The sequence below is a fragment of the Balaenoptera borealis genome, assembly GCF_965194805.1.
Source record: "Balaenoptera borealis genome assembly, chromosome: 4".
In the NCBI taxonomy this organism is placed as follows: Eukaryota; Metazoa; Chordata; class Mammalia; order Artiodactyla; family Balaenopteridae; genus Balaenoptera; species Balaenoptera borealis.
In genome coordinates this window covers 61,482,937-61,496,566 of record NC_138861.1, presented here as the reverse complement: position 1 = coordinate 61,496,566, position 13,630 = coordinate 61,482,937, and the positions used below count along the sequence as shown (strand labels likewise).

The 13,630-nt window shown below is 42.5% G+C and overlaps 1 protein-coding gene across 5 annotated transcripts in view; it reads right to left on the bottom strand.

Moving 5' to 3' along the window:
* The window catches only part of ADAMTS3 (ADAM metallopeptidase with thrombospondin type 1 motif 3), a 291,386-nt gene extending 278,078 nt beyond the window's left edge, over positions 1-13,308 (bottom strand). For 4 of the 5 annotated variants that reach the window (XM_082390069.1, XM_082390073.1, XM_082390072.1 and 1 more), the window contains exons 1-2: positions 12,529-13,308; positions 11,192-11,219 (exon numbers count right to left, since the gene is read on the bottom strand). In XM_082390069.1, coding sequence (XP_082246195.1) covers positions 11,192-11,219; positions 12,529-12,597 — 97 coding nt within the window. In that variant the 5' untranslated portion in view covers positions 12,598-13,308. Of the gene's footprint in view, positions 1-11,191; positions 11,220-11,493; positions 12,503-12,528 lie in introns of those variants that run through there. The other variant, XM_082390071.1, reaches the window with a different exon arrangement.
* Between the last annotated feature and the right edge of the window lie 322 nt (positions 13,309-13,630).

Sequence of the window (13,630 nt, the reverse complement as noted above, 5' to 3'; positions counted from 1 at the left end):
ACCTAAAGAAACATTCTAATGGGCTCACTAGCTTAATCACTCCTGCCTTTAGAGCCCTACTCTATTGCATCAACCGGGGGAAAGGTCTGTTGCTTTCTCTCCATGTATGCAAATCTAACCCGGCCCTCACGGCCTTTCCCAAGCCCCATCTTTTCCATGAAACCTGCCCTGTTAAACTGCCTAAAGTACAGACCTCAGGGTCTAAACTTCCTAGCTCTGACTGTCATGCACTGTCTGCATAACAGTTATAAAAATCCCTATGGGTGAAAAATTACATGTTTATGTCTTGTCCTTTCAGAGATTTTAAGCTCTTTGGGGCAGAGGTGTGATCTTACATGTGTTTAAATGTCCCCAGTGTACATCAGTCTTTGGGGAAAAGAGAAATTAATGGCTATTTTTGGAAGTGGGGACTCTTGGGAAGGAGTGCTCTCACAGCATCACCCTGTAGCCCAGGCTTTGGGACCATCTATACTCCTTCACGCATTCAGCCACATATGCTCACACCTGAGGACAGGCAGGCTGGTATCCTTCTAAGTATGTTGTAGAACACTACACAAATGTTTCCTAGAAGAGACTAGATGTCCCCAGCACATTACAAAGACCACACTCTAGAACGGCAAGAGAAGACAAGTCTTCAGTAGTACAATCAACATTGCTAGGACCTAAGATGGCTGCAGCACAAAGTCTCATATATCACAGCAATTTTTAGCTGATCTAATTAAGACCAAATCTACCCCAGGCACACAGAATATTGGAATACTTGTGATTGATGCAATGTGGCTCTAATTTCCAAGCAAAGAAGGGGGCGGGGTATGATGGTTGAATACTAAAGGTCTGGAGTCAAAACGCACTGCATTTGAATGCCGGTTTCAACCTCATGTGCTCTTTGGCACATGGGCTTGAAATTATGAAAATTAAGGCTCAGGCAGGTTACCTGTAAAATAGGAAGAAGAGATAAGGCACATAAAGGGCTTAGTCCATCTAATAACATTTCAATAAATGAAAAATTAGTTGGTGTTATTATCACCATCACCATCATCATCTAGCTAGAGCTGTACACGAAGGATGTCAATATCAGATTCCTTCCGTGTCCCAGCACCCCTCAAGCCTCTCCCCATTCCGGTCCCACACAAATCTAGTGTTTCTGGTGGTTAGAAGGGATCTTAAGCTCCATGTCAACAAACGGCCTTAAGTCTAGACTGGCTGTAACAACCCACGCTCCATTACCCAACCCAGGGACTGGGAATCTCTCCCGAGAACTGGCTGATTGCTCTACACTAGAGGCTGTCACACAGGCAATTTCCTTTATCAGGTATAAAGTCTCAGTATGCAACAATCTGGCCACAAGAATGAAATCAAATAAGCATTTTCAAGATCTGCTTAAAGAAGCAGCTCCAACAACAACATTTCCAAATCCTGAGCCAAGGGTAAGAGAATGACTTTCATCAGAAATGACAGGAGCCAGCTGCTCCAGGAAAGATGTGAGTGGGGTGAAGAGTGGACGTTAAAGAGGACATCACATGCCAAAGGGCTCACCAAAGCCGTAAACGCTGACGGGGAAGGGGACACATCTTCTCTCAAAGGCAATTAAAAATTAATTGTGACACATGCTGAAATTCTGAACACAGCCAAATTCCTTTTTCCTCACTTCATCTCCTCTAGGCTCCTATCACCACAAGGCAGAGAAACACTTTGATGTCTTTTATTTTAGTTGCAAACCTATTTTCATAGCTATTTGGGGGGGGAGGGGGGAGGTGCTTTGCTTTTACTCACTATTAAGAAAGAACAAATAGTTGTGAACTTTAAAATTCTTCTCATTTTTTTAATCTGGCTTTTTCATAAATATTTGTTGCAATTGCACAATGTTTATGTTCAAGAGAGTCATTTAGGAAAGAACAGCACATTCTTCAGCATTCCAGAACATGAAATCAGGTAAGAGGAGATCTTTTAAGAAAACTGTTTTCAAGAAAAATATCCAAGTATTTTCTTTGTTTGCTACATCTTAAAATGATCAAATAATCAATAACAGGATAACAAGTAGAGATTTATTTTTTTTAAGTGAGGCCCAAATGCCAAACACTTAACATTCCAATCTTAGTTTTTAAAGAAGCACTTCTACTGGTTATATTTATCATCATTGGAAATTTTACAGACTCAAGAGCAATATTAGACATTCTAAAAATTAGTATTTCTCATATGTCTCACAATTTTTTGATGGATAATACTTTTGAAGACTAATATTGAGTCTAGAATTTAAAGCCAGGAAAATTAGCATCTGTCCCTAGGGCCAAAGGCTGGGGAAAATATGACAGATAAGAAATGCGGATAGTAGCTTTAAAGGTTTTCACTGAAACTTTACTTGTGGTAATTATATTTTCCAAATCTAAAATAGTCTGGCTTATGATTTGACAAAAAGTATGAGAAACTAGGACAGTCCACTAGGCTGCTGTTTTAGTATCCTATTGCTGCTGTAACAAATTGCCACAAACTTGGCGACCTAAAACAACATGAATACGTTATCCTACAGTTCTGGAGGTCAAAAGTCTGAAATAGGTTGCACAGGGCTAAAAGCAAGGTGTCAGTAGGCTGCATTTCTTTTGGAAGCACTAGGAATGATCTGTTTCCTTGCCTTTTTCAATTTCCAGAGGCTACCTGCGTTTGCTGGCTCAAGGTTCCCTCCTTCCATCTTCAAAGCCAGCAACATCAAACCAAGTCTCTTTCACCTCCCCCTTCCATCTATACGGACTTTCCAACAGGTAATCCAGGATAATCTCCCTATTTTAAGGTCAACTGATTAGTAACCTTAATTCCATCTGAAGACTTAATTCCGCTTTGCCATGTAACATATTTACAGGTTCCAGGGATTCAAACACAGACATCTTGGGGATCCATTCCTCTGCCTGACACAGCCAACAGTTCCCATTGATGTGCCAGAAGTCCTGACAGCTGTGACGTTATTGCACATGTGTGCCATCCGGCATCCATCCCTCCTTGTTCTTTAACTGAACCTCAGTTTTCCCTCAGGTTAACCATCTCACACTCCACTCTCAGTCCCTGTCAGTCAAGAGTGAAACATCTCAATCCAGGCTATTCAGAGCACCAAATCACTGAGCACAGTTCGTGGTTTGAGAATAAGCTTATGACTTGAGCCAGGTAGCCAGTAAAAGCCCTACCAGGAGCTATTATCTGGAGCAGCCAGAATAGAAGTGTTCTGTCTAGTGGGGTAATGAGAGCCTAGAGTTGCTGGTGACAGGCTTTGCCACAACTTGGATAGTCACGATCTTATGCTACTAGAGAAATAGAGCCAACCCAGAGGAAAAATAAGAGAGAAACAAAGAGGGAAGGGAGAAAGGGAGGGAAGGAGGAAAGAAAGGTGGGAGGGAAAAGAGGAGGGAGGGACAGAGAGCGTAAGGAAGGAGGGAGAGAGAGACTGATTCCTGACATTATTTGAGCCCTAAATCCAGCTACACCTGACTTTGATTACCTGATCAATTTTGTCTTCCTTAACCACTGTCAACTAGGTTCCTGTTATTTGCATCCAAAGGAGTCATGATTAATACAGGAACATTCTCTCAATGAAATGGAAAGAAGGAATTTCAATAAATAAGGTGAAAAGAAAAGAAAGAATTATGTCCAGTATACACAAAATATAGTTGGTGTGGAATAACTTTCTGCACTATTCCTTACTCAACTCCTCCCTCTACTGCTATATTCCAATGAATTAAGCAGCACTACATTGAGATACCAACATGAAGATAATACATGAAAATAGAACTCTTAAAGAGCGGTCACATGGTGAGCTGAATGGCTGGATAGTGTACAAGTCCATGACACACTAAATTAAGGTGCCTGGAAAGCCACAGTGGCAGGCAGACCTATCAGAAATGTATGGACTAGAATGAGGTAGCTCTCCTTCAGTAAAAGTGTTTTTTAAAATTACAAGACTGGGCTTCCCTGGTGGCGCAGTGGTTAAGAATCTCCCTGCCAATGCAGGGGACACGGGTTCAAGCCCTTGTCCAGGAAGATCCCACATGCCGTGGAGCAACTAAGCCCGTGCGCTACAACTACTGAGCCTGCACTCTAGAGCCCGCGAGCCACAACTACTGAAGCCCGCGCGCCTAGAGCCCATAGTCCACAACAAGAGAAGCCACCACAATGAGAAGCCCACGCACCGCAATGAAGAGTAGCCTCCACTCGCCGCAACCAGAGAAAAGCCTGTGCGCACAGCAACGAAGACCCAATGCAGCCAGAAACAATAAATAAATTAAATAAAATAATAAAATAAATAAATTTTAAAAGCACAAGACTAAGACATACTACTAATAATACCTATTATTCTAGCTTGCTTACCATGTGCCAGCATTTTATGAATGCTTTAAAACTCTGTGAAGTAAGTAAGAGTAGTATGTCTATGTCACATACAAGACAATGAAGCTTTGAGAGGTTAAGGTCATCGACTAGAAAGTGTTGCAGTCAGGATTTTAAACCACACAGTAAACAGAGTCTGTGCCCCTGACCATTTGATGGAGGAGAGGCAATGAATATTAATAGTTCCTCTAATGCATACACTGGTTAGCTTTTAGATTAAGGAATGGACTCTACATGTAAAAAAGAGAGGTTTTTACACATAAAAGAAAGAGAACACAAATTCATATGAATAATTATTTCAATGATTCTTTCTGTTTGTGTGCATTAGTACATATAAAAATATATGTACTAAATATGAAGAAAAATTGTAGGAAATGTGATTTATTATCTAAGTATTTGAAGATTCATATGTTTAATCCTATTTTACTTTCTACAAGTTTCCTAAATACTATTTTTGTTTTATCAGTCACTTCAAGAACAAGACAGACTGTTTCACGCTGCTCACAATTTGTTCTAAATTCCATAAAGATTCATCATGCTGAATTTGTGGCACTCATTTTTATAAACAAGAGACTGATATTTTACCACAAAATCTCTTCTAGGGATTCATAGTTAGTCAGCAAAGTCATGTAAATGTATTCGGAAAATTAGGATGGATGAATTACATGTGGGAACAGAGATTCCTAAGCTAGGAAACTTTTCCCACACTTTACTCTCCATTCTAAAGAATACACAACTCTCAAAATCTGTTCTATGAGGTGGACAAATATTCTTAGAGTACTGATAAAATTACAAAACATTTTTATAATACAATGGTTCATACTCTGAGGTACGTGGTAACTAGAAAAATGATTAATTCATTGCATCTTTCAGAGATTGCGTAACCAAATATTTAAAAATTATGTTCAAATGTCAAGAAGAGCAGAACCAAACCTAATTTAAAATTAAAATATTTTAAATCAACACTTTCCTATATATTGCTACTAGGAATTCAGGTCCTACAAACGTCTTCAAAAGTCATGCATTTGTCAAAATGTATCATGTTAATTTGGTTTTACACAGTAATCAACTTCTAGGGTGCTCTCCTAAAGGAGTCATTGGAAAAGTGGGCAATAATCTATATACAACACTGTGTGGCAATGTTCACCATCATGAGAAAATGGATACCATTAGGGAAATGATTACATAAAATAAGGTTTATTAGTATGATGGGATGAAAATGATGTTTATGAGGAGTTTGTAATGATATGGAAAATTACACTAAAATATTAAACCAAACAAAATCAGGTATCCAATAAAAACCCCATAATCTGTGTATTAAAAGAAGACTGAATAAGAATATGCTAAATTATAACAAAAGTTTGATATTTGGGATGATTGTCAAAAATCTGGGGGATAGGGCTTCCCTGGTGGTGCAGTGGTTGAGAATCTGCCTGCCAATGCAGGGGACACGGGTTCGAGCCCTGGTCTGGGAAGATCCCACGTGCCGCAGAGCGGCTGGGCCCGTGAGCCACAGTTGCTGAGCCTGCGCGTCTGGAGCCTGTGCTCCCCAACAAGAGAGGCCGCGATAGTGAGAGGCCCGCGCACCGTGATGAAGAGTGGACCCCGCTTGCCGCAACTAGAGAAAGCCCTCCCACAGAAACGAAGACCCAACACAGCCAAAAATAAATAAATATAAAAAAAAAATCACAACCCTAAGAGGTACAGAAAATTAAAAAAAAAAAAAAATCTGGGGGATACAGAAATAGAAGATAACTACAAAGGGCACATGTAAAGCATCTATAATCAGAACAAAAACTGATTAATTAAAAAAGACTAACTCAACAATTTATTATAGAAGTAGCACAGCTTAGAAGTAAAAGCTGATCTCTATTAGAGGAACTCTGAGGAAAGCGTTCCCAAAATTCTGGTAATAACAATCCTCTTTGAGGAAGCAGTAGGGTTCCATTTAAGTCTTCCCTGTCAATAGATCCAGTCCAAGCAGTATAATCAAACTCTTCATATTGAAACCACTCATGATTTTAGCAGGCAATTTGGAATTGTCCCTAATGGATTTCCAGGGTAATCTCGGTTGGCTACCCATAAGCAAAGAATGCTTAAAGATAATCGTCCTGGAAACAGAGATGACCTTGGAGATTTCTTAACATTTCTGAGCAATATTATGATTATTTGGTACAATGAAAAAAGAAAACAGTGAAAGTATGGGGAAGGAATAGTTCAGCTAAACAGCAGTAAGTTGCTGGTGATAGGTAACATGCTGCATTTAATAACATCTTCATCTAAGAAGCTTAAAGCATTTAACTTTAATCATTGTGATGTTCTATGGAGAGGTGGGAGCTAAATCAGTAAAGTCAAGAGTATGATCTTTAGTGCCAGGGAAGAACAATGGCTTAGGTGGCTGAAATTCTAAATTTTACAAGGGATCCCTTTAAACTTGCTTTAGACCACATCTTTTAGTATTGCTGTTGGCAAACTGGATTGACAGATTTCAGTCTTAGCTTATTTTATTTCCACTGATGCCAGCAACATGGCAACTTATCCCAAATAGACTTTAGAGCAAAATTAGTGAACACTCCAAACCTGCACATAATTCTATTCAATTTGACAAATACTTATTGAGCACAAACACAAAAGCATAAAAAACTGATAAGCCTAAGCCCCTGGCTTTGTGGAGTGAAACAGGAAGTCACAAGGAGCCTTGATAACATTGAATAATTAATTGTATAGCCATTGTCACCATCCTCATTTTCCTGGGGACCAATTAAACCTGGACAGGGGCACAGAACAAGAGCATTTTAGGAGCATCAGAACACAGGCAAATCCCAGTATGGTAATAACCTGCTTACTAGATCTATGCACTGAATAACAAATATTTGAGAGCCCACAAGGTACCAAGCTCTGTTTTATGTACAGGTGATACAGCAGTCATCAAGACAAAGTCTTTGCTCTCTCAAGGGCTACGCTAGTGGAAACACTTACTGTATACCAAGGAGAAGGTACAGTGACACACTACACCTTGAAAACCAAACGAGTACCTGAAAATGGTGAAAAATTATTTCTCAGGAAACCAGATATTTGAGAGGACAAATTAGCAACTTTATGTGGTTAAGAATAAAATGCAATGGAATTTGAAACTGGGAAACAGAAATAGGGCAGAGAAAGATGGATATGCCCCAATTCTAAGAGCGGGGGTGGGAGAGGGGAGACAGCTGAACATCAAAGTCTCACAATGGTTTTTCCTCTGATAACACTCAAGCAATCTCGAAGGCGTGGCTTATGAAACAAAAGGACTCAGAGGACTCTTTTTCAGATTCTCCAATTTCTACAGAACTATGATTATTTCCTAAGCCACATGTGTCACAGAGCAAACCTCCTTACCCAATCAGGCCAGCCAGCCAGCTACCCACAATTACCCTAGCCATCCTACCAAGGCCATATTCTGAGTCAGAAATGAAAGAGCTCCCTGATATGTCACAGAAGTACTCTACCAATCTCATGAAACACATTTACACATATATACACATTACATACACATTCACATATGCACCTATATGTATGTATGCGTGCATGTATACGTGTGCATATGTGTGGGTATATGTATGTATGTGTGGGTATATGTATGTATGGGTGTATATATATACTGTATGCATGTATGCATGGGTGTATGTATGTATATATGGGTGTAGATAGGTAGATAGCTCCTCTCTGATTGACAAGGGAGCAGAGAACTAGGTGACAGTTCAAAACCTATTTGCCCATTTTCCCAAGAGTCACACACCAAGAGGGCATTTTTCCACTGGGTGGAGAAAAAAGCAAAGAAGTCACATCCTGTACTACACACTTCATGGGTGTCATATATATATATATATATGTTCTAACCTGCCCCCATCACAGACTGCCCTCTACTCTAGGGGGTTGGAGCATATCAGATATATATTTTTTACTGGTTTCCTAAGCCAAATACTAAAAAAGTATGTATTGTTTTTCTGTTTATAAAAAGAATTAAAAACTGGCAAAATTAATTGATCCTGTTACAAGTCACCTTTTGTGTGGGAATCCTGCTAGGAAAGTGGCACAAGCACTAGTAATGTTCTTTTTTTTTTTTTAAGCCAAAAATCCCTTAAAGTACTCTTTTCATATCAGAACATTTTTTTAAACCCCACATTTGTTTATTTATTTATTTATGGCTGTGTTGGGTCTTTGTTTCTGTGCGAGGGCTTTCTCTAGTTGCGGCAAGCGGGGGCCACTCTTCATCGTGGTGCGCGGGCCTCTCACTATGGCGGCCTCTCTTGTTGCGGAGCACAGGCTCCAGACGCGCAGGCTCAGCAGTTGTGGCTCACGGGCCCAGTTGCTCTGCGGCATGTGGGATCTTCCCAGACCAGGGCGCGAACCCGTGTCCCCTGCATTGGCAGGCACACTCTCAACCACTGCGCCACCAGGGAAGCCCCACTAGTAATGTTCTTATCGATCCGGGTTCTGGATACCCAGAAGTGTTCCCTTCGTGAAGAATCAGCAAGGTGTACACTTATATGCACCACCCTGCACGGATATTATATCTCAATAGAAAGGAGTTTTTAAATTTAGCTTCCTAACAATTTGTGTTTTGTTACTAAATTATATTTACCTCTTGAGACATTAAATTATTCACAAATTATTCAGAAACATGGAATCTTCTCTAGCCAATTTGCAGATCAATAAATATAAATTCATTAATTCTACAAACCTTATTACTTTTTCTTAATTGTGTCATTGATCAAATAGCACCTCCAGGCAGTTATATAAAACTACTTTTGAATCAATTATTGGAAAAAAATTACTTAACTATATGTAGAAAAGTACATTTACCAAAACTCCAGGTTAGCAATCCCTTGATGCATGGGGACAGGGGAAAGGAATCTCATTACTGCACATCAAATTTTTAAAATATATTTTTAAATCCCTCTTAAGAACAACATAAATGGTTATAACCCAAAGCCAAATGGTACACTTCTGCTATCACAAGACTCGCGAGTCAAATCTATTTTCATCTTTATTTCTTCCCTTAACTCAATTCGGAAATGGTAAATGAAAATGATAATAATAAAATAAAGAAATCTCATAAAGCAGAGGAACTTGGGAGCAAATAAATCTTCAGCAACACAACCTAAGAGTGCCCTGCCCTCTTCTCTTCTGTGCTGTTACTCATCTCCCTCTTAACAAATTAAAGCAGACCTGTACTACTTTCTTCCCTGAGGACGAGAACTACCAAAGTAGTTTATATTAGCAAAAGGACTGGACCAAAGTCTAACCCAGGGCCTCTTACATATGAGCATGCTGAGTCTATCTGAAAATTTAATCAAAGCAATGTATTTTATTCCTTGTAGAATGAGTAATCTTAAAATAGTTTTTTAATTTACATATTGAAATGTTGGGATGTTTAAGTAATCAAATGTTTAAGAAATAAAAAGTAAGACAGCTTTCTTTTCCTACTTGTTTGAAGTCTGGTGAAAAAGAAAAATCCTTCTTTAAAAAGATAGATGTTGATGGCTGAATGCTATCAACTACAAATGACAAATGTCTCTTCATAGACATTGTATTTTCAATGCAGTTCTCACTTTCCTCCTGTCTGTCCTGCTCTTCCTGTGGAGGTCTAAGCTTGTGGAGGAGTTCCAACAATGCTAAGCACTGAGTAAGAAGGGAGCATTCTGACACACCATGTCATATGGCTACAAACAGATACTCTGGGCCTGGATCTTGGGGTCCCTCCATTAGTTTACAAGTATGGAATTCCCTGAGCTCTCCACTATGCACTACAGCAGGTTACTGTATAACCTCTCAAGCTTCATTTCCTTCAAATCTAAAATAGGCACAATGTGTCCCTTCCCCCTAGTGCAGTTGTGAGAAATAGATGACATAAGGCACATAAAGCAATTAGCACTGTGCCTGGCACACAGCACACGGGCAACGATTTGTAACTACTTCTGCAGTAACAAAATCTTTTCACCTAAACGATGACTTTACCATATCACCTGACAAATACACAATTTACAGAGACTAACACTCTGCCAAAAGGAAAATTATCTTTTAAAGTAACCCAAGTTAAATGTGTATGAAAAGACTGAATGGAGCCTGGCTTCTTGACAGACGACTTTCAGTTTCTGCATTCAGAACAAATACATTATTATAAACAGCTTCAAAAAAGACCATGGACTTTGGAGGACACGTTACAAGTCACACTCCCTGAGCCTCAGTGTCCTCACCCATAAAATGGGAATAATTCCCATACCGTCAGGCAATACCGAGGTTTTAGATGTTATCTGCAAAAGGCCTAACAGTATCTTACACATGAGTAGATAACGATTTCAAAGCAGATGGCATAAGAAAAGCCATCAGAGGGATTATTCAAAGCTGGAAAAATTTTAAGAGAAAACTTTCCATCATCTGTGCTTCATTTTTCTCTTCTTTGTAGCATTCTTACACTTTGTTTCTCTTCTAAACAGATTTGCTCCTCTTAATGCTACAAAAGTTGATTTAATTTATCTCCATATCTTCTTCCAGTCCCTCCATCACCCTCCCAGTACCTACCAGTGGCTTGTCCAAAGACAGTTAATAAATCGACGCCTGAAAAGTCCAACTGCAGGAGAATTTTTACATCACTACAACTCAGCCTGAGGAAAGTGACACCCTCCTCCGGAAAGAGGAAGAGAAGAATAGAACTGTTACTGGACTACCAATTGTTTCTTTAACCATCAATGGGAGAAATTTCAGAAACAATATTTTGCTTCGCTTACTTCATTCCCTACTTTCTACTAAGATAAGAGTGACATCTGAGAACAAGGCTTACCTATTTGCACCATTTCTTCATTACCAGCCTGGAAAGGAGGGGGAAAAGTAAGAAAAAGAAACAGTTACTGGGTTTCATCTTATCACCTCATGCGTTTTATTTCTACCATTAATGCTTTTCAGGAGCTGGCTAATCAGGAGATGCTGGAGACCGGGATTGGTGCCTAAAGGCTGCACCTCAGTTTGTAGGAGGTTCTGTGACAGGAGCATGAGCCAATTCAATAATAATTTGGGACAGGGTGTCGTTTGCTCGTTTTAATTTTAATTTAACATTTATGAAGCCAGCAAAAAATTAATACTGACACTCGATATTCTCTTCTGAAAACTCCGGGTACTGGGTCAGGAGTAGAAAAGAAAGTCTCTGAATTTACACGTGCAAAAAGAAGTCTAAATCCTGATGTATCAGATTTGAGGTCAGGAATCCACCAGACAATTCTCTACTTTTCACCCTATGGTCAGACCAGGCAGACCCGAGACGCTACAAAAACTCACAGAGAAATTCTGTACCCAAAGTCCCACCGGCCCTGTGCTGATGTGATTTACTACAAACGTCTCGGCTCATCCCGCTGAGCCTTGTCAAGGACTCTTCCGAGAGCATCGGGCTTCACCTTGAGTCTCCAAAGGGCGGGGGCTGGGTCGAAAAGAAACAGAGCTGCACTCAACTTCGCTTTAAAAGGAGGAGGAGTTGTGCAGAGGGGGAGGGGAGAAAAGCGGCCGGCGCCTCCAGCCTCTGCCCAGGAAAACGCAGGGCAGGAAACGTCCCCGGGCCCCCCTCCCCAACTGTCAAACCCCGGCCCTGCCGCGGTCCTCCCAGGACACGTGTCTACTGGATCGCTCCCTGTCCGGCCCAAGGACTTCCTGAAACCCCCGCCTCCGGCTGCCCGAAAAAGCTGTGAGTCAGTGAGCAGGAGAGAAAGTCCCGCGAACCCGACTCCGGCTGCTGCAACCAGAGCACTGGGATCCCGGACCCAGCGTCCAGAACTTCATTCAAGCGCCCAGACCGCCCTCCGGAAAGAGGAAACCCAGATGGCCCGGCGAGGATGCGAATTGGCTGCACTTTGTCACCAGGAATTGTTCCGAATGCCGCAAAAGTGAAGTCCTAGGTGTGACAAGCCTGGGCTCCCGAAGTGGGAGTCCTAACCTCCCGTGCCATTCAACCCCCCACCCCAGAAAGCCCCGCACGCTGCGCCCAGCCCTCGAAACACCGTCCGTGAATGTACCAGATAACAGGGAAGGGTGGGAGGGGGGAGGAGGAGAGAGAGGAGGGGAAAAGAGGGGAGGAACTTTTTCGGGAAAAGGTTGGGTTTGAGTTTTTTATTGTTATTATTTTCCACTTACTTGTCCATCAGCTGAAGTCCTAACCTCTACCAGAGCGGCTGCTATCAACCAAAGTGACAGGAGAACCATCACGAGTCGAGTTCACTTTTCAACTACTGGGCAAAGCAAATGCCCAGAGCAAACCCACCCCCCCTCAAAATAAGTTTCTTGAAAAAAGAAAAAGAAAAAAGAACAAAAAAATGCAGAATTAAAACAAAAACAAAAACAAACAAACAGAAAAAAACTGATCTTCCGTGCTTTGCTTCAATGAAAATGAAATCTGAGCTCTGAGACTGGCCCCCTCTGCTCTGCAGTTCTTTCCACTTCACCTTCTCACCCCGTCCTCCCAAACAGAGTGTGCAGGAGCGAGAAGGTGCTGCGAGCCGGGCATGGGCTGCGCCGGGAGAGGGGGAAGGGACGAGGGGCTTCCAACTATCTCTACCCGAAGCGGCTTTTTCTAGGCTTTTCGAGCACCATGGGTCCCTAAGGTTAGCGCTGAGAATGCTTGGGTCCCCTGGAGCACAGCAGGGGGAAGTATTAGCGAGAGAGACGAGCGAGCGGGAGCGGGAGAAAGAGGCAGGGAGAGGGCGATTCCGCCGCTCGCACAGAGGTGGGGGCGGGAGGAGCCGGAGGGGAGGAGGAGGAGGCAGGCGGAGGAGGTGGGAGGAGTGGGCCGCTCGCCGGCTCCTGTTGCTCGCGAAGCGGCCGTATGCTCGCTGCCGGCGACCCGCGGGGCGCTAATAAGGCGGCCGGAGCCCCCCGGGCGGCCCCTCCCGCCGCGGCGCCCACGTCACGCGGGGCCCGGTCCCGCGCCCCCCGCGCCAGCCGGGACGGCCGGGGCGGGCGCTGCCGGCGCGGGAGGAGCGGGGAGGAGTGGGGAGGACGGCGACCGTGGTCGGCCCCAGGCAGGGTCAGGCTTTGAAGCCGCGCGAGGGGGCTCGAGTGGCCCGGGCTCGACACCCCCATCCCGGGATCTTCTCCTTCTCCGCGACGTGGGCGACGGGAGGTGGCGGTCCAGGGGAGCCACCGGCCTCGACTGGCGGGACCGGCTTTGAGTTAATTATAGGAAGGGGGAGGGTCTAAGGGTCGGTCCTGGGCTTTAGGAAATTCACCTCCTGCTCTA